The 20,395-nt window shown below is 39.3% G+C and overlaps 1 protein-coding gene across 6 annotated transcripts in view; it reads right to left on the bottom strand.

Moving 5' to 3' along the window:
* Window positions 1-20,395, bottom strand: part of rims2a (regulating synaptic membrane exocytosis 2a) — a 908,436-nt gene that overhangs the window by 352,274 nt on the left and 535,767 nt on the right. For 5 of the 6 annotated variants that reach the window (XM_048528687.2, XM_048528689.2, XM_048528688.2 and 2 more), the window contains 3 exons: window positions 18,088-18,200; window positions 10,320-10,450; window positions 1,659-1,830 (listed from right to left, as the gene is read on the bottom strand). In XM_048528687.2, the coding sequence (XP_048384644.2) occupies window positions 1,659-1,830; window positions 10,320-10,450; window positions 18,088-18,200 (416 nt within the window). Of the gene's footprint in view, window positions 1-1,658; window positions 1,831-10,319; window positions 10,451-14,554; window positions 14,603-18,087; window positions 18,201-20,395 lie in introns of all 6 variants that reach the window. The other variant, XM_059646025.1, reaches the window with a different exon arrangement.

Raw genomic sequence — 20,395 nt, 5'->3', positions numbered from 1 at the left:
CAACATGTCACCTGCACTTTCCAGAATCTGGTCTGCTGCATTCACTGCTCATAATATGGTCTCCTCTACACTGGGAAAACAAAGTGTAGACTTGGCGACCGCTTCGCAGAAAATCTATGTTCTGCTCACAAAAAAGACCCTGAAGTACCTGTTGCCTGCCACTTTAATGCACCACCCTGCACCCTGGCCAACATCTGTCTCTGGCTTGCTGCAGTGTTCTAGCAAAGCCCAATGCAAGCTGGAGGAACAACAGCTCATTTTCAGCTTGGGGACCCTACCGCCCTCCGGACTCACTACTGAGTTCAATAATTTTGGCGCCAAAACTTTCCCATGTCCCAGCCCCCCACACCACACACTAGGCCTCGTTACCACATAGCCTGCTGTTACACACCCACTGTTGTTAGTCACTAACAGTCCCCATTAACAACTAATCACCATCCCAGCCTGATCATTAGCACATCCTTTGCCTGTCCAACTGTCTCTCTCTCTCTTTGGGTTCTATCCTTTTGTTTACTCCCTACCCCACCCACCTCCCTATTTTCTGCATCTAAACTGATGTTGTCCCAGCCACCATCAGTTCTGAGGAAGGGTCACCAGACGTGAAACGTTAACTCTGTCTTTTCCTTCACTAATGCTGCCAGGCCTGCTGAGCTTTTTCAGCAATTTTATTTTTGGGACTATAACAAATTGGGGAACCTCACTTGGTACACTTCAGAACAAAGAGCAATTACGACAAGCAACACCAACACTTCATGAAAGAGTACTAAAAATGAAATATTTCTACTGTATAACATGCTAGCCAATTTACCATTCATAAAATTGCACCAACAAAAAAAATGTTGGGCCATTGGTTTTCGGTTTTGTCAAAACACAGATTGACTGGAGCTGGAGTAAAACAGTTTTAGTTGGATCCCATGAACTACCTGATTATTCCACGTCAGTTCACCACAAACTTTAAGGTTAACCTCAATCTGTAGCTCTTTATCCCTAAAGAAGCATAACAAAACTGACACTATAATTGAAACTGAAGAAAAACAGAGCAAGAACAATGACTTTGTCTAATTATTATTTAAAATGTATGGAAACAAGGGCCAACAATAGCAAATGCTTAAGAACCTTGCTTATTAGCAACACACATTAGGAAATCACAGACAGAGACCATTAGCGAAATCAGAAACCATTTCCTTTCGAATTTTATCGGTTAAATACATATTTATTGCATTGCTTTTAAGCAAGTCTATCCAGGTAAGAAAAAAAAACGATCTATATATTGTCAGTGGAATACTCAGTATAAGAACTAAAATGTTAGCCAATGCAGCTCCATCAAGTTTCCAGTTTAAAACTTAGGAGATATATATTATTCTAAAAAATTCCAAAATGACGTGAGGAAATGAATGCAGTTAAATTATTTAATAAATTGAGAGCTTTGTGTAGCCTGTAATGCATGGACATGGACAAAAAAGTTGCATTTCTTCTAATTCCAAGTGAATTGCAAGGATTTCAACATCACAACCTTTGGAGGATTGGGAAATCTCTGATAAAATCTTCTGCCTTTCAGCATTTAACTCTGCATATGCAATGCTTTGCCTGTACTATTACAACAAAATCTAAGGCAATATAACCTTCCTTCCAACAACTTTTTGTAAAAATATGGTTACCTCTCCTAAAAATTCACTCTCTTCCTCCCGGACTCGAGCTTGGTCCCACAGTGTGATTTCTAACATACGTTCCCGAAATTCTCTCCGATGAACTGGAGAATAAATGAATGTCTGGTTCCATTTTGGCTCAAGCGTCTTCTTCACCGTTTTTGTTCTTCGTTTGCTTTTGTCACTGGCAAACAATCACAGGATAGAAATTAGAAATGCATGCAGAGCTTCAAAACACACACTAAAAGTATGCCTATTAATTTGATGATGTGGATGTCTCTGAGGACAGAGGACATGGATTGTTACAAGGTACATTCCAACCGGATCCTTTAAGGCCTATTAGGAGATACATGAGATAAACTCAGTGGATGCTCCATGTCGGAATTTCTCATAAAGTCAGTCAAAGCTCAAACTTTAGGCAATAATGACAATGACATGGAGACACATAACATGGATTTCCACATTACTGACTGATGCTGGTTCTCTTGATCCAACTTTCACCAGGGCAACTTTTTTCTAAAATTGGGTCATGCTCTGATAGGAATTGGCAGAGCCACCCACACACAATAAGCCGTTAAACTAATCATAAACTTATCAAGACCTACTGTCAAACACAACTAGGATTGCCTTGTTTTTCAGACTTCACTTGCAGCCATATGCTGCCTTCTCGAGGGCACTTCCTCACTCCCCCAAAATGGTGGTTTAGGTTTGAAGGATTATTGTTAATTTTACAATTTATAATGAGTTGGAGAGAGGGTGCCACTCAGTTCACCCTCTCCCTCCCTGACCCTGCAAGGCCATGCTGCTGTTGTTTCCAACCTGAGTACTCCAGCTCTAAGGCTTCACCCGCTATTTTTAGTTGGACAACGAGCCCATCCTCTGGCCAATCGAGGAGAAATCGTACATGTTCCTCACAGTGGAGGATTCTGATCTCTGCCTAAGTCTGATGGTGGAATCATAAAGCCTGCAGAAAATCCTGAACTAAGTGTAAATGTCACAAAAAAGCAGGGTTAAATGAAGACATAGGAGAGTTGGAACAGAGTATATATGTGACCCACTCATCTGAAAGTCATAAAACATGGGAAAATGTATGGTAACATTATACACTGCTTTATCCACATTTATAAGAGAATCATTCTTAGTAAGCTTGATGCCTCCACTTGTGTGTAAATATGGGGCAGCATAATAGCTCAGTGGTTAGCATTGCTACCTCATAGCACCAGGAACCTGGGCTCGATTCTACCCTCAGGTGACTGTCTGTGTGGCGTCTGCACATTCTCCCCCTGTCTGCTTGGGTTTCCTTTGGGTGCTCCGGTTTTCTCCCACAGTCTGAAGATGTGGAGGGTAGGAGGATTGGCCATGTTAAATTGCCCATAAAAGCGTTCAGGGATGTGTAGATTAGGTGGGTTATAGGGGGATGGGTCTGGGTAGGATGCTCTGAGGGTTGATGTGGGCTTGTTGGGCTGAAGGGCCTATTTCCACACTGTAGGGATTCTATGATCTATGAATATAATGCGACAAGATTATATACGCAATTTCGATTATTAAGATGGACATAGAAAATTATAATAAGTTGCTAAGTGACTGACATAGGATTTTAATACATCTAATACAGCTTAATACAATCCACTCCTTGCTACCTCTGCCAGTGAAGCCATCAGGAGAGTCATCATGGTGAATCATAATGTATTTCTACTGTCAATGATTATCATTCAGTCATTAACACCACAAAACAATGAAAAAGGTTCTATAGCCAATAAGGTGAAGCTCATTGCTTCTTTGGGTATGAAAGAAAGATTCCAATAGAACTGAAATAATTTCAGTTATCATATGTTGATAAATATTTAATGTAAGGATTGGAGCAATTACATTAACTGCGACGTGCCTCTTAATCACACCCTGAGGGTAACTTTCGTTTACTGGTGTAAGTCAAACATAGGAGATAAAATTACTTACAGCAATTGCACAAGATAGACTCATGGCGAAGTGACTTCAAATTTGGTAATCTTCGGTCTTATGAAATAATAGCACTGACCACTGAGGCACGACTTGTGTCAAACAGCACCTGATTATATTTCCGCTCAGCTTTTCTAATACCCTTCCAAGTGTTCAGCTTAGCAAACTCAAAGCCCTTAATGGCTATCTCCCCACCTTCTATGTCTGCCTTATTCTCACTCATAGCGTCCTGGATGCTCAGCAGGTCATCACCCAGTTCACCACCAGAAGGTTTTTGAGCATATGGATTCAAACTGCCATTGGCTGTGGCCAACAGTGTAGTCATCACTGGCTTAGCAACAACTGTATATTGTTGGAATTATCGCAGTTTGGATCTCTGAATTGGCAATGTTGTCTTGTCAAATCGAACCAAGGATATAAATGAGCCAGCAATGATGGGAACTGTTAGCCTTTTCTACTGTCTAGAATACATTGTCTCAGCCTTGCCAGTGTACTGGAGTATACTACGGAGACAGGCTTTATAAAAACCGAGTCAAGTCAGTGTCATAAGCACCGAAACAGACCCTTCAGGACAACCAGTCCATGCTGAACATAATCCCACACTAAGCCAGTCCCAGCTGCCTGCTCCTGACATATATCCCTCCAAACCTTTCTTGTTCATATATCCATCTATATGTCTTTTGAATGTTGTAACTGTATCCGCATCCACCACTTCCTATGGAAGTTCATTCCACACGCAAACCACCCTGTGTAAAAGATTTGCCCTAAATGTCTTTTTTTAAATCTCTCTCCCCTCACATTAAAAATATGTCCCCTAGTGTTGAAATTCCCCAGCTTAGGGCGAAGACAACTATCATCAACTCTGTATATACACCTTTCATTACGTTATAAAAAATTCCATCAGGTGACCTCCCAACTTCCTAAGCTCCAGTGGAAAAAAAAAATCCCAAACTGTCCAGCTTTTGTTATAAAACAAACCTTCCAAACCCAGCAACATCATGATAAATCCCTTCTGAACCCTGTCCAGCTTGATAATATCCTTCCTATAACTGGGCGACCAGAACTAGTGCAGTATTCCACTAGAGGCCTCACCAATATCCTGTACAACCTCAACATAGCGTCCCAATGTCTATACTTGAAGTACTGAACAACGAAGGCAAGCATATCAAATGCCTCTTTAACCACCTAGTCTATACGTGACACAAACTTTAAAGGATTATGTAGATGCACACCTAGGTCCAAAACCCTTAATGTTCTACACCACTACCCAAAGCCCTACCATCAATTGTATAAGCCTTACCGTTATTTGTTGTACCAAAATGCAATTCCTCGCATTTATCCAGATTGAACTTCATCTGCAATTTTTCAACTCATTGGCCCATTTGATCAAGATCACTTTGTAATCTTCGAAAGCCTTCTGTCTACTATGCCACCAATTTTAGTGTCATCCGCAAAATTATTGGCCATGCTTTTTACTGTCTCATTGAAATCATTTATATAACGACAAACAAAACTGGACACAGAACTGATCCCTGTGGAACACTACTGGTCATAGGCCTCCAGTCCAAAAAGCAACCCTCCACCATAACTTGCTAACAAAGTGTGGAGCAGGATGAACACAGCAGGCCAAGCAGCATCTCAGGAGCACAAAAGCTGACGTTTCAGGCCTAGACCCTTCATCGGAGAGGGGGATGGGGAGAGGGAACTGGAATAAACAGGGAGAGAGGGGGAGGTGGACCGAAGATGGAGAGAAAACAAGATAGGTAGAGAGGAGAGTACAGGTGGGGAGGTAGGGAGGGGATAGGTCAGTCCAGGGAAGACTGACAGGTCAAGAAGGCAGGATGAGGTGGTAGGTAGGAAATGGAGGTGCGGCTTGAGGTGGGAGGAAGGGATGAGTGAGAGGAAAAACAGGTTAGGGAGGCAGAGACAGGCTGGGCTGGTTTTGGGATGCAGTGGGGGGAGGGGACGAGCTGGGCTGGTTTTGGGGTGCAGTAGGGGAAGGGGAGATTTTGAAGCTTGTGAAGCCCAATGGTATCGACGTGGACTTCACAAGCTTCAAAATCGCCCCTTCCCCCACTGCATCCAAAACCAGCCCAGTTCTTCCCCTCCCCCCACTGCATCACAAAACCAGCTCAGCTCATCCCCTCCCCCCAGTGCATCCCAAAACCAGCCCAGCCTGTCTCTGCCTCCCTAACCTGTTCTTCCTCTCAGCCATCCCTTCCTCCCACCTCAAGCCGCACCTCCATTTCCTACCTACTACCTCATCCCGCCTCCTCGACCTGTCCGTCTTTCCTGGACTGACCTATCCCCTCCCTACCTCCCCACCTATACTCTTCTCTCTACCTATCTTGTTTTCTCTCCATCTTCGGTCCACCTCCCCCTCTCTCCCTATTTATTCCAGTTCCATCTCCTCATCCCCCTCTCTGATGAAGGGTCTAGGCCCGAAGGGTCAGCTTTTGTGCTCCTGAGATGCTGCTTGGCCTGCTGTGTTCATCCAGCTCCACACTTTGTTATCTTGGATTCGCCAGCATCAGCAGTTTCCATTATCACTCCACCATACCTTATTGTCTCCTGTCATTAAGCCAATTACGTATCCAACTGGCAAGCTCACCCTGAATCCCATGTGACCTAGGTTACTAATTAGTCTATCGTGCAGAACCTTGTCAAAGCCTTTACTAAAATCCAAATAAACAACACCTATTGCTCTTGGTCAGGTTCTACCAGATTCTCTAAATGAGTTTCCAAATAACAGCTGTATCAGAGATAATGGGAACCACAGATGCTGGAGAATCCAAGAAACCTCTCTGATGAAGGGTCTAGGCCCGAAACGTCAGCTTTTGTGCTCCTGGGATGCTGCTTGGCCAGCTCCACACTTTGTTATCCAAATAACAGCTTCCAGCTTTTGCATATCCCATAGTGCCTTCAGTACTAATAATGCCTGCTAGTAATTTTTTTGATGTGTGAATCTAATCGACAACTTCTAGCATAATATTGTCAATGTTGAATGGTAATATGGAAAGATCCTGAATCATGACATTCCTTGAAACTAATTCTCAAACTGAACACTTCAAAGACATGACAAAATCAATCAAAGAAGCTCCTACTCCATTTTTATGGTACATGCTAGTTTGCCTTAACTGCTTATTTTCCCCCCCTTTTTAAAAAATCTACTCCCAGCTCTTCAATTTTTTGGTCAAACTTTCCCAATCCTCTGGTTCACCACTAATGATTGTCATCAAGTATCAAGTTGAAAGAAAGCATGTGCAATCTTCAAACTTCTTGGTTAACCATGGCCAGTTTATCCCCTTCCTAAAATCCTTCTTTCCCACTGAGTTTTGCTGAGTCCCTAACTATTTTCTCAGGCTTATGCCATTGTGCCTTTAACTTTCTTTTCTGTTAAACTCCTTTCCCAATACACATCAGCCAACTCTGTCACTAAACCCTTCTAATCACACTTGGAAAAAAAGAGTCTGCATTGTCATTTCTCTCTCTCTCTCAAAGTGAAAGCTAAACTCATCATGTTATAACCAGTGTTTCCTAGAGGATCTTTTACGCTGAGTCCATTTATTAAATCTGCCTCATTACACATTATCAGATCTAAAAGAGCCAGAAACATTAACTTTTTTGCCTTCACAGATGCGGCCATACCTGCTGAGCTTTTTTTCCCCCAACAAGTTAGTTTTTGTTCCTAAAATAGCCAGAACTTGGTTGGATGTACCACGTATCATGCTTGTAAACTCCCCCGAATTCTAAATCAATAATTCTAAACTCTTAATAAAAAGGTATAAAGGCAATCTAGCAGTTTCCATGAAAAGAGCAAAGGTGCATCTTTAAATGTATAAAAAGGAAGCGAGATGCCAAAGTGAGCAAAGGCCCCTTAGAGAATGAGGCAAGGGAAATAATAACGGGGAACCAGGGAATGGCAGAGGACTTGAATAAATCATGAGTTAGCATTTTTCACCTTGTGGTTACCTCTGCCAATCCTGACTTTTCCAATCTACATGAAGACTAAAGTCAAACACATTGTGGTTGATTAGTGGTTACTTTTGTCTTTTTTACTTCCCGATTTATTCCCTATCCTAACTTAGGGCCACTGTTTGGGCTCTTATAGACTATTCCCCCAAGAGTCATCTTTTCCTTTTCATTTCTTATCTCTGCCCATATGACTTGTACATCATCTGATTCAAGATCATTTCTTGGCATTGTACTTCTACCTACAAATCCAACCTAACACCCTTTCCTTCCTGTCTGCCTTTTTGAAAAGTCACATTCCTCTGCATATTCTGGTTCTTGTTTCTCGTTTCCTCGTAACCACGTCTCTGTATTGGCTACAAGGTCATATCCATTAACCTGTATTTGTGCTCTTAACTAATTTTTGTTCTGAAAACAATGTAGATTTAAGCAAACAAAAAAACATTATTAGCATTAAAAAACAAGGTGTAGAGCTGGATCAACACAGCAGACCAGGCAGCATCAGAGGAGCAGGAAAGCTGACTGTTTAGGCCCAAAACGTCAGCTTTTGTTCTCCTAAGATGCCGCTTGGCCTGCTGTGTTCATCCAGTCCCACATTTCGTTATCTTTCAGGTCTGGGCCCTTCTTCAGAGACATTAATAGCATTGTTGCCCTGTTTGACCCAGTTTGTAGCTTCTTTATAATGCTTGTACACTTTGTCCCTATCTGGGTATTATTCTGAAAACAGTTGTCTTGTAATGCTACTGAATTATTTTGCTATAGAAGCATGTATCTCGCCTTTCACTTGAGAGTGAGTGTCCTTGGCAAAAGCAGTGAGGCATAGTGACTCATCAGTGGATTTTGTTTCCAGGTGATGAGATTTGGTTTCAAACAGATCACAAACATGATATCCTGCAGACAGCCTCACTTACTGGCATTTCAAACAGATGCAATCTGATTGGGAAGTCAATTGATCAATCAACCAATAAAGTTCTTAAAATTACATCAGGTAACATGAAAGCTCATGAGAAAACGGCTTTAAAATTGTGAAAGGAATATTTTTAAGATAACCTTTAAATATACTGCTGAATATTCAATAACTGTCCACTTTGGTTGGCATTTGTGTGTGGAAGTATTAACAGTTCATTTGAAGCACCACATTTCAAATTTGCAGTTGCGGCAAACCTGGGACATTGGCTGTAAATGATATCTGTTGGTCCTTTCTTCTGAAACTGTATCCAAGGATTGGACCATGGACTTCCATTGAAGTTCACACATCTGAGCAAGGTTCTGCAGTGGTTAGCCACTGCCTCTTGTAAGATTGCTGATCAGGAGACTCTGCCATTCCTACTTCCTGTCATCAGACCCACTGGAAAGATTTACAGGTTGATTGCCAGCTTAACTATCACATTTGAAAAACAATTACTATGGTCAACAGGCCATGGCATGGGATTCAAATACAGAATTCTGGCCCAGAGGTAGGGATGCTACTACTGCAGCACATGACCTCCCATTCAAAATGTTGAAGACCTAATTACATAAATTCTATAATATTATAAACCCACTACAAAGGTTGCATGATTCACGAGAGAGATTCCTGTCTTGCAGAGATGTTAGTGGATCCTGCATGAATACATCCAAGATACAGATGTGCACTTGATTCCCAACATGCACTCAGGCTATAGGCAAGCAGTGTGAAGTCAAAAGTCTATCTGCAAAAGTGGCGAAATTAAGAGATTTGGCAAAAGAAAATTATGGTGAAATAAAGTAAAGCTTTGTCACACATGCAAATGGTTTGGGTCTGACTTGCACTGCCCGAGAGTGTATTGGAGGCAGGTTCAAATAAACCTTCAAAAGGATATTAGACTGTTCTCTGAAAAGAAAGAATGTGTAGTTTTATGGGGTGAAAGTCAGAGAATTGTCCATTTGGAGAGCTGGATTCATGATTCTCAGGTTTATAATTGGACCAATTACAAAATATCATAATCTAACATGCATAGCCACTAAACAGCGGAGCCTGAGTTGAAATAGGGTCTTCCTAAGACATTTAAATAAAATTATGATTATTCCATAGACCCAAGCTCGTTTGAAAACAGTATTATTGATGAGCATTTATTGTTTGCTCATTATCCAAAATTCAGTGGGAAAAAATTACATCCCAATGGGATTTTGCTACAGCACTTTTGTAGGGATTCATTTCTCACTTATCTACTGAATACATCAATTATCGTTAGCATTTGTGCTTAGTAATCAAAAAGGATACAATGTGACTTCTTTTTGGATAGCATTTTGAGCAAATTGTGCCACATGAAGTTGGCACTACTGCTCATTTAACATCTATATTTGTTTCATGATGGCAGTTCAAATTCAAGTAAATGTAACCAGATTTTAAAACACAACAAAGATGTTTCAGTCAATTATGTTCTATAACCTGATGCAGAAGGTATTTTGGTCAATATGCAGTGTAAGTTGTCGTAACTTCTCCAAATGTTCACCTCAAATAAGTTATAAAACAGCAACTAAGGAAGTAAGTGTGTAAATCTTCAAACACCATTCCCATAACCATATAAAGTTCAGTAAGACCAGAAGGAGGCCAGCTGCCCACCCAGTCAGAACAGGAATTTGGAAAGCCCAAATTTAGATGAACAAGTGCAAATTATGAGATTAAACAGAAAAATAGGTCAAGTTCTCCAACAAATCAAAAAGTCAGAAAGCAAATATTTTACATGAACAATCCCACGTGCGAAGGCAGTTAAAGAACTCTACCTTCGATCAGGAAGAAAGTAGATTTTCACATAAGGATTTCTTGGCCTTCCTTCTTCCCTGAAAGGAAGATCTTTTGCTCCCAGAATTGTAACTATAAGCTGGTGGCCAACTTTGTCATACCAGAGTTTGATCTGTTGGAAGATCATATCATCATGTAATAATTGCTTGTTAAAATCTACCTGACCACATAGTTTTAAAGTTTTCTAAATATTCTCAAAATTCCTTTGCAATATGAAATCACGTCATTTCAGTTCATCTGCACAAGCTACATTAAATCTAAGACAGCAACTACTAATGTACATGGGAACTGTAAATAAAGTGGTATTATTATTTTGTTTCATCATACAAAGGGTCCCATCTGAGGATGGAATAAATCTCTGTTTCAAACAAAATCCAGAAGGAAGTCATTATTCTTGTAGATAATAATTGCAATATTTATCAATAAAATATTTGGCATAACTACATTCTACTTTCAGTTACACAAAATAAAGGTCTTTTCCAGTGGTTATGATGTGGAGGATAGGTATCACTGATTTGGAGAGAGACCAGGTCTAAAAGAATAACAATAAACATAGTCAGTATGATAGCACAGCTCCATGAAAATTATCAAAAATGAGACAAAATTAAGAACTTAGACAACGACATTATACTTTTTCATTATTTCAATAAGTAAAACGAACTAGAGACCAGAAAATAATCTGTGGTTCATTGCATTTTCAATGCATTTTATGAGTTTAATAACTGCATAATTCAAATTTGAAATCAAGTAATTTTTCAAAGTTGCAGAAGCTGCTTCTACCTCTCAACATCATGTCCTTTCTAGTTCTCCTTTGCTTATGCTGTCTGTTTCTTTCCTAGGGCCTGACTTTGTATCCCACTACAATTCTATTTTTAAATACTTTTTCTCTTCTCTACCTCCTGTAACTCAAAGACCTACATTTCTATATTTGATGTGCCCCCTCTGTTATTACTGCTTTTCCTACAGTTCTTACAAATCTTCTTTCTTTCAGGGTCATTTTATTGGCTTTTGTCTACTCTTGTTTTCTTATTTAATTTCACAGTTTTAATAGTTCTCTCACACTCCTCCACTATTCTAAGTCCTACTCTTCTCCCTCATTCAATCTCTCCAAGTGTTCCTTTCTTGCATTGTGTGTCACTTTTCCACTCACCCATTCTTCCCACTAATGACTGTTTCACTTGGTGAACTTAATTTAACCTGCTGTTAAATGAGCAATAACAGCCTCATAAAGGGATAGGTAACCCCAATAATCCCTAATTACGCAGGTACACCATTTTCAAAGGCACTCAAGTTATGAGTGGGGAGGGTGGTGTTAATTGGCTCAGGATGAGACCTCTATCCTCGAGTATGAAGTGCAACTGGACCATGGCAGTGATTGTTGGTGAACCTAGAAGGAGAGGGAAACTAGAGGTATTTAGAGGGGTCAATGAGGCCCTTATGTGATGACTAATTGCTTAATGAAGGATCTCAACTGGCAGAAAGAAAGATGAGCTGCCCACATCTCCCTAAATAGTGTGAAATTTCAGGTGGGGAAGAGGCACCAGCATTGTTGCCTATAGCACTGTACCAAACTTTACACCCTATCTACCAGCAATTTCCATCCCTGGAGGAATGCAAAATTCTGCTGTTAATCTAGTCAGGAGCATGGGTCGGAAATGGTCGGAGCATGTGTTGTGCATTTTCTATCATGGGTGATTAAGAACAAAAAAGGCTTATCCTATGCAAATTTGCTATTTTTTTGTGAGAAGGCCGTGCAAGAGTGCTCTTCCAGCTCTTCAAAAAATAATCCAAGCTGTTGCCAACCTGCTTCTTCTATAATCTGAACTCTTGCCCTCAGTCAGGTATCCCTTCTTCACTTTAATTCTCCTTTTGCTGACCGGAATAGCTACAAATTGGTCGGAGTCATTTCAGTGAATTACATTCAGGTCCCTAGTTGATGCTTCAAAGCTTGAAGACTTAGCACTAAAAAGGCAGTAAAATTCTTTGCTTCTCTGCTTTAGATATAGAGGATAGTGTGTGAGTTCTGTTGACTGATCATTCAAAACTCAATTCACACACTTTTAATTCCAGATAATTTCAGTGCTTCCATTCCAAACTTCCCACTCATTTTCAGTTTTTCACTTGAGATTGTTGCATCCACTCACTCTTTCCAGCTGGATTTTTTTCTCATATTCACGCTCAAACAGTCATTCAGATCTATATATTCATTCATGAAAATTCAATATCAAAGGAAACCTGTTTGAACAATCATGCAAACAACAGATATAACTGAGCATTGAATAAATGCACAATTCCTCAAACATGCAACAAAGCAAAGAAGCAGCCTGCCATACTGCAAATGAAGTTTTGGTAGATGGAATTTAATTTTAAGCTTTAATATGCCAGCAAACAAATTGTACCCAAGTACAAACCTTATCCCAGCTATACCTCAGTCAAAAACTCTTTCACAATCAACTATACAAAATAATCTTGGTATCTATTTGTTTACAGTAGATCAAAAGATGGGACTTCTCCTCGAGCACAGGTACTCTGGTTTTGCAGTGATCAATCACACTTCTTTCCAAACTGCTAATTTTCCTTTCCTGGAGAAAATACATTTACTGAAAATAATTTGTATTGTTTTAACTCCAAATTAATAACTTTTGCTTTTCAGTAGGTAGTTTGTTTGCCATAAAAAAACAGTTCACGCATTTCAAGTAAAAAAAATTGCAGCAAAAGTGTTCCCATTATTGGTGCTTTGCCTAACTGAGAAAAAGACAAAAGAATGGAGATAATTGTACCATGCCAGAGCAAGAGCAGATGGAGATATGGAGCAGGCCATATCTCTGACAACACATATATACGTAACATCCAGTCTGATTTTATCCAAATCATGTGCATAATTGGCAATCATTCATTGTTGTTAGAATAGTGTCTTTTTCACTTTAGAATACAACCAAAACAGCAAGTATCTTTTTCTCTGTAATGAATTATCTTATAATACAGTGCACGCTTCAGCGAGTGTGGAATACTTGTTCAATTCTCGGCACATTTGGAAGCTTTAGAGGAGTTGAAGAAAACTTTGGCGAGTGGTTTCAGTAATGAAAGCGTTTAGCTACGTTGTTGAATTGGAAAAACTGGAGTTGATCTCCTTGGAGAATAGAATGTTGAGAGAAGATTTGATAGATGCATTCAAAATCATAAGGTTTCTGGACAGACTAGATAGGGACAAATTGTCTTCATCGGCAGAAAGGGTGAGAACGAGGAAAAATAGATTTAAGGCGATTGACAGATGAGCCAAAGGTGACACAATGAAGAATATTTTTTGCAATGAGTGGTTAGGGTCTAGAAGACATTAACTAAGCTGAGCGTCACGTTAAATCACTTTTGAAAGTGAATTGGATAAGCATTTGATGAAAACAAAATGCAAAGTTATGGGGAAAAGGGCAAAAGATTTGTCATCAGCACAGACAAGAGAAGGTGAATGGAGTCCCTTCTATGCTGTATCCAGTCTATGATTCTCTGAAGACATACTGAAGTGGATACTGCAAAGTGTATAGGTGTTTCTTGGAAGAAGACCTAAAACAAACATGTGAAATATCTCTTGGACTTCTCAGTTTGAGTTTGGAGGGAATCCTCAATCAGTTAGCTGAATGGAGCATCATATCAAAGGAACAGATGTCCTTACAGAAGGAGGAGGAACAAGAAAAGAATGACTAACGTCACTTGCAAATCACACAACCTATAAACAAACTGGGATGCATAAATGACCACCGCTGCAGAGTTTGTGGTTCCAACTGGCCCAATTGTTATAAGCAAACTATAACACAGAGAAGTAATAAAAAAAATTCTGACTTATTAGGATCATAGTTAGTCACAAGTTCCCAAAGAAGAGAGACCGCCACAAACTTTGCCACAATATTCTTTAAAAACAAACATAGATAATATCTGTTTGTATAGGTATCATTTGTTTGCCAATGGTCAATTGAAGAATCTAATGTAAGTTGGAAAATGCAGCTCACTGTTCTTGAAAACAGCTAAATGGCAATGTGAATGAATATTGTTTCTTAAAACATGCACAGCTTCATTTAATATTGCTGAGATGTTTGAAGGTTAGAAAATATGCATATATGCTGTAAAAATACAAAGGAGAGGGAGAGCAGATAGCAAATAAAATCACTGTAACTGATTTACCTCTCTGCATTTTCCAAATGATAACATTATACAGTGCCTTTACCTGAACCCTAGGAACAAAAGGCGCTGTTCTTCTACTAAGGCTTTGGCTCTGGTAAGCAAAATTAAACAAAGAAAATAAATAAAACCAAACAAAAAAAAAGGTACATCCATTGTCAGATACTTACAGAGTGCTCTAAAATGAAAATGAGACACAAATACAGCAGCAAATGTTTTACCATAGCACCCTTGATATCCCACTTTGTTTATCAAAAAATAAGACTGTAGTTATGAAAATATAAACTTTTTTGAAATCATGTTTGCAACAAGTTTCATTGATGGGTCAACAAACTGACTCCTTTAAGGACTCCATCTTTATTTTGATACTGCCTATCCAATTCCTGAGGCCTAGATTTCAGTAGCATTCCAACATTTTGCAATTGCATTGTTCATTCAAAAAGAGATTTTGCACGTTGCAATATATGACACACTGTTTTGGCAGTTTTTGTTTCTTTAATCCTACATTGTTATTTTTCTGGGAAATGTTTAACATTTTCAGTCTGGATCATAGCCTTACACACAAATCTTTTCTTTCATTGCTTTCTACTGATTGACTTTTCCTCTGACAAAGCCAAATACTCAAAATAAATCAGCAGCAAAAGTCCTGCAAATCAGATATGAAAGAGGTTACAATATTAATTCAAAGGACGGTTAGAAATGCAATGTTAATGTACAAAGAGGAAGCAGAAGCACATTCAGTCAATCAGTAGCAGGAATATTACCTTGCACTGTATGACATAGGTATTACCAAATGAAACCAGGCAGTTTAAGCAACAATCAACAGAGAATTCAGAACCATCAAAATGCACATTGAAGCACTTAGCAAGATGTTCCAGTTAATCATTTGTTACAAGTTCAGCAATTTTCTCCAAATCAGTCCTGCATTGCACACAAAATGGCTGACTCAGCTGTATATATAATCAAACTGAAGTGCCCTATTTAAAATTTTTACATGTAAGTAGGTCACCATTTTATTTCTGTAAAATTTTGTCCCTCTATCACTCAGCTTCACAAACACATGCACTTGCCGAATCGGCCCATTCATTTAAAAAAAGCCTCTGGCTCAGCAATGTGGAGTACTGGCACAGCTGCTTGCTAATCCAAAGGAGAGTTTCCTGAGGAAGAAAAATAATTCCACAAAACCAAAGAAACAGCAGTCAAAACTCTCCATGTCTCTCACTTTTGTTACAGTTACACTTATAGTTTAGAAGGGAAGCACACCCCCAAAGATACCATAAAAATGCAGCAACAAAATTAAGTACCAAATCACTAAAAATATACCTTAGTGTCGAACACCATTGCCCAATGCATTTGCAACATGCTGATTTGGCTACATACTCACAATAAGTTAATAATGTGCAGTTTTAGAGCCACACAATATTGAGTTTTATTAAAATTGTAGCACTGCGTATGTAAGGTAAAGTCACCACACTCCCAGTGGACCATAGGCCTGCTCTCTCATTACTGAGGGATGAGTCCTGGCGAGTTTAGCCTCAGGAACACCATGTCTCAGAAGAGAGTGGAGGTTGAGAAGATGAGACCTTCATGATGACCTCAGTTAGGATGGGAATTAAACTTGCATAGTGATGTCATTCCGCATTGCAAACCAGCTGTCCAGTCAACTGAGTTAACTAATCCCCACAGCAAGTATATAAGTGACACTCACTAGACTATTGTGTTCATCAGTGTCTAATTGAGGAAGGAAGAATCAGTCATGTATCGATCTGAGTGTCCTTTTGCTTAAAGAAGTTAAACAGTCTGCCATTAGTTTTTTTTCTCTCAATTCCTTCCACTCTGGATGCTTTAGAATGATAATACTTTTAGATGTGTGGGACGTCTCTACAAAGCATTTGGAACAAAGGGCTGGCGATCAGAAGGTCTATGTTCTGACTTCTCTCAAAATTTTCTTCAAAATTTGGTGACACAGCTTGCACTAACAAAATTTTGTTTTGTTTCATTGCTAGCAGTTTTCTCAGAATAGTGAAGTGCATGATCAATGGACGGTATTACGTGCCTAATAATGCAGTATGGATACTCCAATTTTTGGAAAGCTGTATCAATGCCACAATATCCAAATGTATTCAAGCCTTCTTCATAATGGATCTATTCAAATGAGCAATTCAACGTTATAAGTATTATTGGGGAATGAGGGATTACAGGATATTCTCCACAAGCTATGTTTAAAAATGGCATGTGACAAATGTAAGCAGGGCAAGAATCAGAGCTTAATAGCAATGCATAGAAGCTTGTTGAGTCTTTCTCCAAACCTGAATATACATTAAGTCTGATGAAGTGTAGAGTTTACTTTGGAAGCCATTCTGTTTTTGAATCAACCAAAGCTCACTGTGCTCAGAAACAGAACACTTCAAATGTGTACAGGTTTGCTATTCAGAAGTGCTGTATTTTAAAATCAAGTCAAATCCTGGATCTAATGGTGGTTATTTCTTCATTTCTGACCTAAAACCTCTTTTCAAAAGATTGCCTATGATTATATTGGGAAAAATATAAATATTTTTATATTTTTTTACACTACGTGGCCAGTGACTTTGACCACGATACATTTGGAGAGCATCAAAATATTGGTGTAATTAAAAGCATCTTAACTTGCAATGGGCTTGAGAAATCCACTGGATTTTCAACACTGATAGGAAATGGGATGCAGTTTACAGTTTCTACAATTTTATAACTTGCTTTCTGGTGACCTTTCCACCCATCAATACAAAGCTAATGTCATTGGTGGCGGACACAAAAACAGAGATTCATTAACTCACTGCATCACTACACACAATGAGGTTAGGCATACCACCCATTCATTGTGTGTAAAAGGGTCCAACTGTTTTGGTGGAAGTGTTGAGGGGATGGAGGGTAATCCAGGCTAGCAAGTTGAACACTCAAAAGCTGGTCAATATTTTCTTCCTTAATTTGGTGTATCTATAAACAAGAGAAAGTCCAGGTATTCCTCACAAGGCTAGATGGCCATTAGATATTTACACTGCATCAATCAGGTGAGCGCTAAAAGTACATCAATAGTGGTGCTTGCACCCTTCCATCAAATGCAAGCACTAAGTCCTACATACCCCTTAACTGATTTCAATATGATCAACACTGGAGGGAGCTCAGCTCGTGCACTATTGACCATGGATGAAGCAAAGCATTTTGCTAAGGACAAGTTTACAACAAGTAGTCCTTGTTGTAAGAAACATCTGGTCCTTTGCTGCTTATAACCATGCACCAGGATGTTCAGTCACTAACAACATCAAAATAACTCAAAAGGGTTTTATAGATATATTTCCAACTTAAATCAAAAGCATTTGTGGTAAATAGAAACTGTTCTTGGTTACCCAAACTACACTCACTTCCGGACTGAAATATTACCATGTATTGCAATTTCACCAATACCACTTAATATAAAGTATAATATTGTGTGTGTAGAAATTAGCATCTATGACTACCAAATCTGAGTCATGAATCTCAGCTAATTAATATAAGAAAACACAATATATGATATAATGATAATAATATATAGTGTTTACATACTGAAAGCTGTCCAGGCAGGAACTGTGGAGCATCTCGCAACATTCCAGGACTCATGGGGCATGTGACAGAAATAGAGGTACGTTCCATCTTCTGAGACTCAAAGGAACTCGAACCTGTGTTTTGAAGTGGTCATTATTAACTGTTATAATTTACTTTTCCTCTTGCGTATTTAGACGGAGTGAATGCACATTTTAATAGGTGTAATGAGTTTGAAAGTAAACTTTAAATATAAACACAGAAATGAAAGAAATTACAAATATTTAAATAATGACGAAAAGCTAAACTTACTTCTGGACAAAAACAGGGAGGGAGGTTACTAATACTGAGAAGGTTATGCTGGAACATAGGTGATTTACCTCACTGAATTCTGTTTCCAAAAGTAGAAGTAAATAGGGTGACAAATAATTGTGCTTTAAAACAAAAATACTTTTAATAGAGAAGATGTGTAATCTGATGGAGGGAAGACTGCAAATGCATAATTCATTATTCACAATTTTAGAACTCTTGTATAAAGGTGATCCAATATTCATATAAATCAATTGACCAAAAACCTTTGCACTGTGAGATAGGGATCTGTTCAATTTTTGTCATTTATGTGTAGTCATGGGTGTCTGAGAAAGGTTACAGAAACAGTACAGAAGATTTAATTTAAATTAAGTGAAAAGGAATGTTCTGGAAAGAAAAACTGAATTCATGTTTTATAAGCAAGGGTTTTTAGATGTTTCAGTTATGATTGGTGAACAAATAATCTACATCTCAAGGTTTGGGTTTTTGATTCTCAATAATTAAAATTTTGATAGACCAATCTGTTTCCTCAGTATGCGTTGTCAAGTCTGCCACATTTAACATCATTCCTTCTAAACTGTGGCAAGCATTATAGTATGCATGAATTATAGTCAAAGCATATTATTTTAACCGTTATTACTGAGAGCAGCATCATTTATACTGACTATGGCTATTAAGGGTTAGCATCACTCTGTAGTCTTAAATCATTGAATCCCTACAGTTAGAAACTAGCCATTTGGCCCAATAAGTCCATGCTGAACCTCACAGCATCCCACTCAGACTTATCTATAACCTACCTAATCAACACATCCCTGAACTCTACAGGCAATTTGGCATGGCTGATCCACGTAGCCTGCACATCTTTGGACGGTGGGAAGAAACTAGAGCACCCAGAGGAAACCCACAGAGACACGTGGAGAACATGCAAACTCCCCACAGACAGTTGCCCAAGGGTGAAATTGAACCTGGAACACCTGTGCTGTGTGGCAGCAGCACTAACCACTGAGCCACTGTGCCTCCCCACCATCTTAAGAAGGTGAGAAAGATCTGGATGTGAGTTGGCTCGCTGAGCTGGAAGGTTAGTTTTCAGACGTTTCGTCACCATTCTAGGTAACATCATCAGTGAGCGCTGGTGTTATGTCCCACTTTCTATTTATCTGGTTAGGTTTCCTTGGGTTGGTCATGTCATTTCCTGCGTTGGTGATGTCATTTCCTGTTCTTTTTCTCAGGGGATGGTAGATTGTCTCCAAATCAATATGTTTGTTGATGGAGTTCCGGTTGGAATGCCATGCTTCTAGGAATTCTCGTGTGTGTCTCTGTTTGGCTTGTCCTAGGATGGATGTGTTGTCCCAATCAAAGTGGTGTCCTTCCTCATCTGTATGTAAGGATACAAGTGATAGTGGGTCATGTCGTTTTGTGGCTAGTTGATGTTCATGTATTCTGGTGGCTAGCTTTCTGCCAGTTTGTCCCATGTAGTGTTTGTCACAGTTTTTGCAAGGTATTTTGTAGATGACGTTTGTTTTGTTTGTTGTCTGTATAGGGTCTTTTTAAGTTCATTAGCTGCTGTTTTAGTGTGTTGGTGGGTTTGTGGGCTACCTGATGCCAAGAGGTCCGAGTAGTCTGGCAGTCATTTCGGAAATGTCTTTGATGTAGGGGAGAGTGGTTATGGTTTCTGAGCCCGTTTTGTCTGTTTGTTTGGGTTTATTGCTGAGGAATCGGCGGACTGTATTCATAGGATACCCATTCTTTTTGAATACGCTGTTTAGGTGATTTTTCTCTGCTCTGCATAGTGTGCTGCAGTGTGTCATGGCTCGTTGGAATAATGTTCTAATGCAGCTTCGTTTGTGGGTGTTGGGACGGTTGCTCCTCTAGTTCAGTATTTGGTCCGTATGTGTTGTTTTCCTGTAGACGCTGGTTTGAAGTTCCCCATTGGCTGTTCGCTCTACTGTGACATCTAGGAATGGCAGTTTGTTGTTGTTTTCCTCCTCTTTTGTGAATGTTATGCCAGTAAGGGTATTATTGA

Source organism: Stegostoma tigrinum, chromosome 5, assembly GCF_030684315.1.
Source record: "Stegostoma tigrinum isolate sSteTig4 chromosome 5, sSteTig4.hap1, whole genome shotgun sequence".
NCBI classification, from domain to species: Eukaryota; Metazoa; Chordata; class Chondrichthyes; order Orectolobiformes; family Stegostomatidae; genus Stegostoma; species Stegostoma tigrinum.
Note: the sequence above shows the minus strand (reverse complement) of the source record. Positions and strands in the feature narration are given on the sequence as shown.